The 11498-nt window shown below is 43.9% G+C and overlaps 1 protein-coding gene across 1 annotated transcript in view; it reads right to left on the bottom strand.

Annotated features, from left to right (window-relative positions):
* Nucleotides 1–7111, bottom strand: part of chrna9a (cholinergic receptor, nicotinic, alpha 9a) — a 44032-nt gene extending 36921 nt beyond the window's left edge. Inside the window, exons 1-2 of the mRNA XM_067969374.1 lie at nucleotides 7003–7111; nucleotides 3430–3528 (exon numbers count right to left, since the gene is read on the bottom strand). Coding sequence (XP_067825475.1) covers nucleotides 3430–3528; nucleotides 7003–7111 — 208 coding nt within the window. The remainder of the gene's footprint in view (nucleotides 1–3429; nucleotides 3529–7002) is intronic.
* Nucleotides 7112–11498: the final 4387 nt, after the last annotated feature.

Below are 11498 nucleotides of genomic sequence, written 5' to 3' on the forward strand. Positions count from 1 at the left end.
GACAGACATACCGGCGAATCACTGAACAAGTAAGAAGTCAGAGGGACTGCCCTCTCACTGACTGGGAACCCAGGGAGAAATTGACAATAGGACACAGGGACAGTCTGCTTAGCCAGCTAGGTCTGAGGAAGATGCCTGACCTAGCAAAGGGAAACTCACTCATCTCAAGCCCAGAGCTAGTCAGAATCAGAAGTCTAACCAGGAAAAATTCATTCAGACCACTAATAAGGGTTAGTGTGGTGTATTTTAATTTTTTTTCTTGATCTCGAGGAGGATTCTGTAGTTAGTTGACTCAGGGTGAGATTTGATTACATCTATTACATTCATTTGCTGTCAGCTTAACAACACAAATCCAGCCTTGCCTCAGTAAAGTTATTCAGTCACCTTTGGAAAGATGGGAGAAGTGCAAGTGAGGGCATGTGCAAAAGGCACACTATCCAGTTCAGATCACAAGGGGACCTAATGTTACAACACAAGATTGCACTATCTTATTAGATAATGGATAGTGCAGGCAGTTCTCGAGCACAAGACACACGGACTCCTTACAGGACTAGCACAGCTACACCTGAGAGAATATCTAAGGCGCACCCGAAACTTGTAACAGATGCCCATCTTTTCATCTGCTGATAATTTATTCTATCCCATCAGGAGGGAACTCTGTGGATAAAGTTGATCTGAAATGCAATCAATTTATTTCTTTGCAAGTGATCACTGTAAACACCATTAATGTTTTATACCGGTGCTTCTCTTTGATGACACTGTATTGTTTATCTTTAAGAACCTATCCTAATGCCCCTTCTAGACATTTTCCCAGCAGAAAGGAGATGGCTGGCTGCTGGGTATCAGTGTGTCCCTCCAGAGGTGGATGGACCCTTTACCTCCTTACACTGGATCATGGAATGACCTTGTAAAGGCTTGTGTCACATATGATGTACCAGTGGTTGACTGGTCCTGCTCACTTTCTGACACATCTTATGTCATTTGAATGGGCATGTGGGTGGGACAGAAGTGCCATTGCCTTGAGAGACAACAACCTCATATGTACTTGCTTCAGCCAGGCCACTGCTGTTAGCACTTCCTCAGTTAGCACTGTCCACTGATCTGTGTGGGAGCAGATATGAGGTCAGCAATGAAACCCTGCCTCAAGATTCTCTCCATCTGATCCTCAACATGTTGAAGCCCAACAAGGCAGCCCATGTTGATTGAAGCCCAAGGCAACTTTGGTGGCAGTCCAAGCATTCATAAGAGGTGCTCCAACTGGGCTTAGGACAACCCCTCAGCAAACCCTAAGATAATGAAGCAGTCCGAGCCCGCATGCAGCAAGACCTGGACAACATCCAGGCTTGGGCTCATAAGTGACAAGTGACATTCGTGCCAGACAGGTGCCAGGCAATAACCATCTCCAACAAGAGAGTGTCTAACCACCTCCCCTTGACATTCAACGGCATTACCATCGCCGAATCCCCCACCATCAACATCCTGGGGGTCACCATTGACCAGAAACTTAACTGGACCAGCCATATAAATGCTGTGGCTACAAGAGCAGGTCAGAGGCTGGGTATTCTGCGGCGAGTGACTCACCTCCTGACTCCCCAAAGCCTTTCCACCATCTACAAGGCACAAGTCAGGAGTGTGATGGAATACTCTCCACTTGCCTGGATGAGTGCAGCTCCAACAACACTCAAGAAGCTCGACACCATCCAGGACAAAGCAGCCTGCTTGATTGGCACCCCATCCACCACCCTAAACATTCACTCCCTTCATCACCGGCGCACAGTGGCTGCAGTGTGTACCATCCACAGGATGCACTGCAGCAACTCGCCAAGGATTCTTCGACAGCACCTCCCAAACCCGCGACCTCTACCACCTAGAAGGACAAGAGCAACAGGTACATGGGAACAACACCACCTGCACATTCCCCTCCAAGTCACACACCATCCTGACTTGGAAATATATCGCCGTTCCTTCATCGTCGCTGGGTCAAAATCCTGGAACTCCCTTCCTAACAGCACTGTGGGAGAACCTTCACCACACGGACTGCAGCGGTTCAAGAAGGCGACTCACCACCACCTTCTCAAGGGCAATTAGGAATGGACAATAAATGCCGGCCTTGCCAGCGATGCCCACATCCCATGAACGAATAAAAAAAAAATCTGTCATTTCAGGCTCTGCTTCAGAAGGCCTGGAGTTGCTATGCACTCCATGGTGGACTGCAGTTCATGCAAGTAGTCATGCATGGCTGTAAACATGTGGCTAGTGGATTCCTCCACAATCACTACCAGACCTTACAGAGTACTTTCGACATTCAAATTACTACATAAAACATTGGATCCTAGACAGCAGCTTTCTTTTATATGCAGGTCCCATGAGGTCAAAATCCTTGGTCGCTTCCATTGCCACCTCCACTTGTTCGTCCTCACTAATGCTCAGCGCTTTATCCAGTCTTCCTTGCTCAAGGTCATAGGGTAAATTTTGGACGGTTCCATTTCCATCACAGAATACAGATTGAAAAATGATCTGCAGAAGCCATAATCTAGGCTGACGCTCCAGTACACCACTGATGAAGCATCACATTGTTAGAGGTTCTGTCCTTATGATGAGATGTTAAACCAAGTTCCCATCTCCTGTTCAGATGGATGTTAAAGATTCCATGGCATTATTTTGAAGGAGAGCAGTGAATTCTACAGATACCCTGGACAACATTCCTCCCTCATAAACAATTCCAAAAATAAATTAATAGGTCTTTCATCTCATTGCTGTTTGTGGGATCTTGCTATGCATAAAATGCCTGCTGCATTTGCCTGCATAGCTGCACTTCAATGTAAATCATTATACATGAAGTTATTTGAGATGTTTCTGAGAGACATGATAAAAAAAACCCAATATGAATGCAAGTTTTTCTTTTAACTGTCGAATACACGATTCATACTACTCCTGAACATTTTCTTAATCACTTGTAAGTTATTAGATCTGCGTCACAAGTACAATCAATTCAGATTACTGGCACCCAGATACAACTGAAACAACATATCTGCTCAGAGCTCATTTTAAAATTTTCTTTGTCACTTACTCTTTACTCTGTCTTTACTCTTTCTGTAGTGGTAGCATACCATGCTTAAAAAGGAGTCTTGCTTCCGTTTGTATAAAGTCATTCATCTCCTCAACAATAAAAATATTTTAATCCATCAGCAGATAGGAAAATAACTAAACGGCCAAAATTGTTTCTTTTCTTCTCTCAACCATCAAGGAAAGTCTACGTCTATACTATTTATTATTTATTGTGCGGGTTCAGAAGCCAATGCAATGAAGCGAAATGAATTAAAAAGGCTGCTCCGAAAGAAAGTTTGAGATGAACAATTTGGTATTTCTGAATCTCATTGTAAACAAGCTTCATCAAACAAAAAGAGCTAGAGAGAAATAAAGTCTTACCCGTAATGAACAGTGCGTTCAAAAGGAAAATCAATTCGTAGATCAGGAGACAGATATACAGCTTCATTCTGCGGCCTGTTTTCCTCAAATCCAATGTACCTTTACAAAAACAAAACATTACGCGAAGGACCCATTACTTTTGATGGCAACAAAACAAAAGGAATCTGATATTTTACAGACCCATTCACCAAATACGTTGTTGAGCACTACACGTTACCTGCAGTGGGAAGGATGATGCTCAGACAGCTCCAGGTGAGAGCTGAGCACCGCTGCGCGCGCCGCCGTGACGGTGTTTTAAGCAGCGGGCGCGACCTGTTGAGTGACAGGTGGCTGCAGCGCGGCGGATAGTGAACATGTGAGTGACACTTCTCCACCATTCTCCTGCTACCTCCCGGGGGTGGCCTCATGGGTTGAAAGGAGACCAGTGTTGCCGAATATCGTAACGTGTTGCATTAAAAAAACAGGAATAATGAAGTGAAAGTTCAAGACTTGGTTGGGAACATTTGCTGATGGTGTTACATGCAGCTATTTAGCTTATTGTGTTTGTAAACCGCAGTCCATAAATTGGTGTTTATTTTTGTGTAACCCCCGTGAATGACTCGCGAACTAAATGGTCGCAATAAAAGTCAACGGCTTCGGAGCGGGAAAAAGAAAAGTGGCCAGAGAAATATTTTCAGAGTAAAATTACTCTGTGACCACAGCCAATGAAGTATGCATGTAAATGCATACATTCCAAGGAGTGCTCACCAGGCACTCATGGGTTCAAGTGCGATCATGGGTTCCCTGCTGTAAATTTTCATCTTTTGCAGCCCTTCTAGCACGCATGAGAAATTCGGTGTCATTCTCCGTGATTTTTGCCCATTAATTTTAAAAGCCAACATTTATCTCCCCCCCCCCCCACCCTTCAAAAAAATAACTCTTCCAAGTTGAATGGCTCTTGGTGGCAAATGTTACCTACTCAAAATGTGATTTATGTCACCACAATACACCCCCATACCCCTCAGTAAGTAGCGTACAACTAGGCACATTCAAGGGAAGGAAACCGCAACAGATATCTAGGTTACTTAAGCAATAGTTCTAATGTTTGGATTGGGTGTTGAAGGGGGGGGGGGGTGTAGAATGCTTTTCAATTTGAGCAAGAGAAAGTTGGCAAAATGCTGGTAGTGTATTGTGTGCTGTAAAACATAGCCACGCAGGAGGCATATGTGCATCTGGATAAGGAGGAACTCCAAGCCATGACACAAGAGGAGGAGGATAAGGACACCCAGGAGAGCAGGAATGGCAAGAAGATTCCTAAGTTTCCTTTATTAGCTTCTTTATTTCATAGAACCATCCAGCACAGAAGGCCATTAAGCCCATCCTGCCTGTGCTGGCCATTTGAAAGAGTTATCCAATTAGTCCCACTCCCCTGCTCTTTCCCCATAGCCCTGCAATGTTTTTCCTTTCAAGTATATATCCAAATGGCTGCTCAGCTGTAAATTACTCACAGCAGACCTGATCTTGTTGAAAGTGCTCTCAGAGTAAGTTTGTGCATTCCTGACAGTGTGTTAAAAAAGGAAGAAATAAATTAACTCTCATCGCATTTTCTGTCTGCTGACAGCAATTTCACCATTCCAGTAAAAATGAAAAACTTTTATTTTAGGAAACTTATAGTTAAAGAATGCATCTAAGCTTGACAGTAATTTGAGTCTAAAAAAAAGTAATAATGAAATTATTTTATGTTGAAAAGTCTGTTGCCATCAGTTCAGTTACTTTTCAGGAGAACAGCACAGATGCTGATACTCATTAGTGAATCAGCTAAATAGTTGTAACACAAGCTTTCAGCAGGGGTCATTCTTAGCTCTGAATGCATTAACAAGTTTTAAATTCCCGAATCTCAGTTACCTGCTCTAATTAATAATGAGCGGACATCGCTGACAAGTTTAATCTCTCCCAATTATTTAAATTCTAGAATTCAAATGCAGCCTCATGTTACAGCTTATCCAGGATATTGCCATTGAGGTATCTAAATTACAAGGTAACAGAGTTATTGTTTGATTGATGAGATAGGATCATTCATTGAAAAAACAAGTGTATAATTTCTCCATGTCCCTCTGACACTGCCTGCTTCTTGTATCACCAAATGTATCAAGAATACCCGTTCCCAATATGGCTCACAGTCCACATTCCTCCTAAACTCCTAATGTACCTTTGAATCCATCAAACGTGCAATTTCCTTGTGTCCATGCATGTGCATCTCTCACTCCTTCCATTGTAGTGAGAGTTGGAATTAGTAGGTGTGCTATCCTGGCCTCTCCTACATTCTTCAAATTGTTGAATTATCTTTGTTAGGAGAATGCAGCACAGAATAGAAGGGAAGGGTCCACAACTGGAGGGGGTCAAACTTCCTTCTATGACAGCACACATTTGAAGAACTGGTCCTGAAAATTCAGGTCCGGCAGTTCCCAGAGGAGAGCGGAGACTGGAAAACAGCAGGCCATGTTGCAGCATAGGGTTTGCATGATAACAATGCTTCCTTCACTCTCCCATATTCACTGACACAAGCTGATGTAGATTTGTAGGCCCTTGCCAGTTGCTTATGGAGGACAGCAGTACCCTACAATATTCTGAGTTCCTTCTCCTAACGTTTTTGTCTCTCTATCTCAGCGAGTATGGTAGAAGCAACAGCAGCAACCACATCCCAGGACCAGTCGACAAGCTTCTCACCTGGCACCTCATCACTCCATTTGTAAAGCACCAGCACAAAGCCATCCACCACGGAGGATTTAGTCAGTGCAATGGGTGACACACAGAGCACAAGTGAGCAGGAACAGGTGGAAGTGGAGGAAGAGGAACAGGTGAGGTCACTTCCATCCACAGCTAGTGAGGCCTGGGATCCAAATCTCTGGGGCCCAGTATTTAAAAGAAGGATGTCTTCTGAGAATGAGAGATTGTTGGAGCCATTGGGGGATGTGCCTAGCAGCTTGCGACATCTGGCTGATAGGGTAGAGGATGTGGCAACCCTCATGTGTAGAGTACTTGTGCAAAACATTTAAAACACACAGTCATCCGAGGAGTGAGTGACAGCTCCAAGACCAACTGCAGCACAGCTTCTCACAGCAGAGTTGTGCCAGTCTATGCCTCTCTCTTGAATGCTCAGACAGCTGCTGTACAGGATTTGTCTTGAAATGTGACTTTGTTCTTCAGCAGGTTATCTGACTAGCATAGTTGAATGGAGAAAGTTATTGATAGAGGCTTCAGCAATGTCATCAGTGGGGTTTGCTCACCCACCGATCAGTGGGCACGGTGACATGGACACTTCCAGCTGAGGCTGGCTAGAACTCCCAAGGGATAATGATTAATGTGGACTGCAATATTTGTTAAGGCAGTGGTGAGAAGAGTACTGAGAAGATGAAAGGTGGAGAGAAGTCAGGGACCTTTAGAGCTGGCTGGTGTTTGATATTATTTTGCAGGATAGCAACAACTTGCATTAGGGGAAGATTTTGCTGTTGAGTGGGTGGGAGGGTTGTGTTTGAACTCAGCCAGAAGTTTCTCTGATAAGGGTACCTCACGTTTCTCTGGTAGTCGCTGTACGGCCCTCTGTTGCCTTAGGTTCCTGGTCAGTGTCCTCGTGTCTCTTTTCCTCGGCCACCTGCTGTATCTCCTCCAGATGGATTTCTCTTTCCAAGTCAGTGTTATGCATGTTCCAGCAAATTACTGTGATCCTGGAGACTTTGGCAAGCTGATACGGCAGGATGTTCCTGACCTGTCCGAGCACTGGTAGCACTGCTTGACAATGTCTGTGCTATTCTCACCAGGTGCCCTGGTAAAGGCATGACCTCATTATATATCCTCTCCGCTGGTGTGCTAGGATGGAACATGGGTATCATCAGCCAAGTGGGTAGCCCAGATCCCAGAAAATTGGCGCACTTAGGGAGTTGTTTACAGGAAATTTAGTCCTTATAAACCTTTGCCCTTTGAATGAGACCACTTTCCTTTGAGTGGTTGCATTTCTTTAATTGGTTGCAACAAACTTTTACTTAGTTCCAGCAGTGCCTGAAATTCAGCCCCCAGTGGGAAGCATGTTCTACGCTGGGAGGTCACACTGAATGTTTCATTAAAGCTGACCCCATAATATTCAACAGGGTCAGCTGTGTACAACTTGGGTACCGCAACATTCCCACTGCCTTGCCTGTGTGCACATTGCATAAATTCTACTCCAGTGTCTCTTAATCTAACCTCAGAGCAACAATCTATATAATTAAAATGACTTGCATTGAAAACTCTATGCAAACATCTCTCTATGGGATTTCTCATTTTAAATATGTCTGCACCTACCTGTTAGATTTATATGGAACCTTTGTTCCTATAAAGTCTGTCACATTTTAATAGGATTTTTCAATTAATGTGACTGACAGTCATGTTGAAATACTTTGAAACTCTTTTCAGTCCATATGCAGTTGCAGGCACTGGCCACTGGGCAACACTGTAGAGCACTTTTTTTCTCTTCTCAGTTTCGACTCTTCATGTTAGAATTCTGCATTGTGAAGTAGGGAGTCAAATAAGCTTTTTACTCTTTATTTATAGATTTATTTATTTATACTCTCATATCTTGTGTCCCCTCCAGGCATTAATAGGAAAGGAAGATTTCCCTATTGTTGCTATTGCTCCCTCTCGTTTCTCTCGTTAGAAAAATCAAGATTTTTCGTCTCACACCACCTTCCTCCCTTGCTCACCAATAGCTGTTGCCACCATGGCCATCATGGTCCCTGCTCCCACCTGCTGGCTTCTCCTCACCCCGTTCCATGGTCTTTCTAGCCGTTGTTGCTCTACCCCCATCCCTCCCCCCCCCCCCCCCCCCCCCGCCTCCCCGAATCCTAGAAACATATTTAGGCCCTTTTAAAATAATCCCCATACCAAGGCTTTGCATGATGTAAATCAATGCAGATTGTATTTTAAATTGCTTGCTCTCGGTCACCACTGCTGCTGGTCCCTGTGTGCACAAGTACTAAAAACTGACAAGGGAGCTTCACAAAGTCGTGGAGAAAAGTACTATTAAAGCTTTGTCTGAAAAGGTACTAGGGATGATAAGGCGATTAACAGTTGGTCTGTACAATGTTGTTTATGATCCCATATCTAAGATAATGATCATATTTTACAGAAAATGTACCATTAAAAATACAGAAGAGAAGTTAGTTTCCCATCTTTTGATAGTACCCTCACATTCAGTGAGTTGGAGAAACTTCAAGAGTTATAGCTCCCCCCTTATTTCTTTAACTGCAGTGCTAAAGCCTGACAAGGGAGCTGGTTTCCTTAATTTCTCACTTTGAAACAGACTTCTTTGCATGTCTGCCTGCTCTTTTTAGAAGACCAATTTTTGCTTCTATGAGTAATAGTAAATAATGTGGCAGAAAAATGCGAAGTGATACATTTCGGTAGGAAGAATGAGGAGAGGCATTATAAACTAAAGGGCACAATTCTAAAAGGGGTACAAGAAAAGAGAGATCTGGGGGTATATGTACACAAATCATTGAAGGTGGCAGGGCAGGTTGAGAAAGCGGTTAAAAAAGCATACGGGATCCTGGGCTTTATAAACAGGAATAGAGTAGAAAAGTAAGGAAGTCATGATGAACCTTTTATAAAACACTGGTTTGGCCACAACTGGAGTATTGTGTCCAGTTCTGGGCACCGCACTTTAGGAAGGATGTGAAGGCCTTCGAGAGGGTGCAGAAGAGATTTACTAGATTGATTCCAGGGATGAGGGACTTTAGTTACGTGGATAGACTGGAGAAGCTGGGGTTGTTCTCCTTGGAACAGAGAAGGTTGAGAGGAGATTAGATAGAGGTATTCAAAATCATGAAGGGTCCAGACAGAGTAGATAGAGAGAAACTGTTCCCATTGGTGGAGGGTCAAGAACCAGAGGACATAGATTTAAGGTGATTAGCAAAAGAACCAAAAGTGACATGAGGGAAAACTTTTTTACACAGCGCGTGGTTAGGATCTGGAATGTACTGCCAGAGAGGGTGGTGGAGACAAATTCAATCATGGCTTTCAAATGGGAACTGGATAAGTACTAGAAAGGAAAAAATTTGCAGGGCTACGGGGATAGGGCAGGGGAGTGGGACTAGCTGGATTGCTCTTGCAGAGAGCTGGCACAGACTCGATGGGCCGAATGGCCTCCTTCTGTGCTGTAACCTTTCTATGATTTTATGATTTCCTTTTCTGTATTTATATAGTAATCATTTCCCCTCCCCTTCCCTCTTCCCCTCCTCTTCTCTCTTCCCCACCTCCTTCCCTCCCCTCCCCTCCCCCCTTCCCTCCCCTCTGTCTTTCTGCTTCCCTCTTCTTACCCTTCCCCACTATCCTTCAGCCCTTCCTTTCCACCCCCTGCCTTCTCCCTCTTCCTCCCCCTTCCTTGCATCCATTTCCTCCCCTTCCTCTCCCCTCCCTCTCCCCTCCTCCTCCTTCATCCCCATTCTCCCATCCCCAAGTGGCCTCTAAATTTGCCCTATCCTCCGTCTCCCCCACCCAACTGTACCTTCCCCCCTCTGCTCTCTTCTGCCCTCCAGTATCACAGACCTTCCTCAGCCCTGGTCCAATTATCCTCCCCCAACCCAGCTCATCTGAAGAGTACACTTAATCTTGACCACCTGTGTGCAACACCATGGAAGATCGACTAGAAAAACAAACTGTCACAGTGTACTAAACAATTTTATGTAATTTCATTACTATACATACCTATGCTATGGCCTTATCACTCACTCATTTTGTTGGAACCATTTTATTAATTTAATTCTAAGGGTAAGAAATTGACAATTTCATCTACCAAATATGTTTATGCAGACCAAATGAAGACAGGTGGCTGACAAAAGTTATAAGGCTCTGCCCTTGGCACGAAGTCTCGTTAGTGATGGGCACAGGTGAGGAAATTGGGTTCCTGATCTCGCGTACCTAACTTTCATCACATTTGATGTTCTGACAGGTGATTTGGGACCCAAAAAATGAGGCTGCACAACCAGCAAATGCAGGCCTTATTTAAATGTTGAAATATTTCTTTGACTTTGCACAAGGCCCATAACATGCACCTCAATCACATAAACTGGGTAAATGGTAATCGGCCTGCTCAAGCAGGCTTCATAACTGGAGGTGGCAGTTTTAGTTCCTGGTAAATTCATTTTTAAGATTTGGGCTTTGCATATGGAAGGTTTTAACACAGATGTTGTTGCTTTGATATTCTGAAGTTGCCTTAAGTAGGCCAACAGAAGGAAATTGTGGGTTGCAGTATGTGGTGTGTTAAATCTTCCATTTATAATTTATGGAAGTTGCTGCTTAGTCACCTTGATCTAATGTATTCACTTAGTAGCTTATAAACACTGCTTAATATTTTATGTCATTAATTAGATTAAGCTACTTTAAAAATAAACACATTGCACTATGAATTTTATCAGTTGTCAGCTTTGCACACTTGTTATTTTATGCCTATGTCTCTTCATGGGTTGCGTGCTGTTCAACTTTGTGACAAACTGCAAGTTACATTTCATTTCTCTCTACGTGCCATTGGCGAGTTTAATAACTGAGGAAAGGCAATGAGAATAATAAGGCTTCAGTTTTCCTCCTCCACTCCACCTGGGCACAGGTCAGGCAGAGTGCTCCCAGAAGATCCCCATCAAATCGCTCGGCAACATAAAGGGGCTGGTGATCCAGTGTCATGGGTCTCCATGCACTTTTCCTCTCCTTTGCTCTTGGGAACCGAGCTTTCCTCAGAAACAAAGGAGAGGAATATCCGGGCCTAATTATGACAGCACTGTACAGATACAGGGTATGTGCTTATACCAGGTATTAGCTGTGGATGAAGTTAGCAATGAGGAAAACAAGAGGTGTCCCTCTTGTTCTGATTTGGTACTTGCAAATGGTTCCATTCTTTTGAAAGCAGAATGCAGCCACTTGAAGGCTGAAAGCCCATGGCGTTCCATAAAACTCCAACAGGAGTGCAGTGGAAAGGACATGAATTAGGTTGGGACCTGGATTTGCTAGGTTCTTGGCTTCCCATGGAATTTCTGCAGGCCCTTGTATGGGACGGAGCCTCTGCT

This window comes from Heptranchias perlo, chromosome 1 (genome assembly GCF_035084215.1).
Source record: "Heptranchias perlo isolate sHepPer1 chromosome 1, sHepPer1.hap1, whole genome shotgun sequence".
Taxonomy (NCBI): Eukaryota; Metazoa; Chordata; class Chondrichthyes; order Hexanchiformes; family Hexanchidae; genus Heptranchias; species Heptranchias perlo.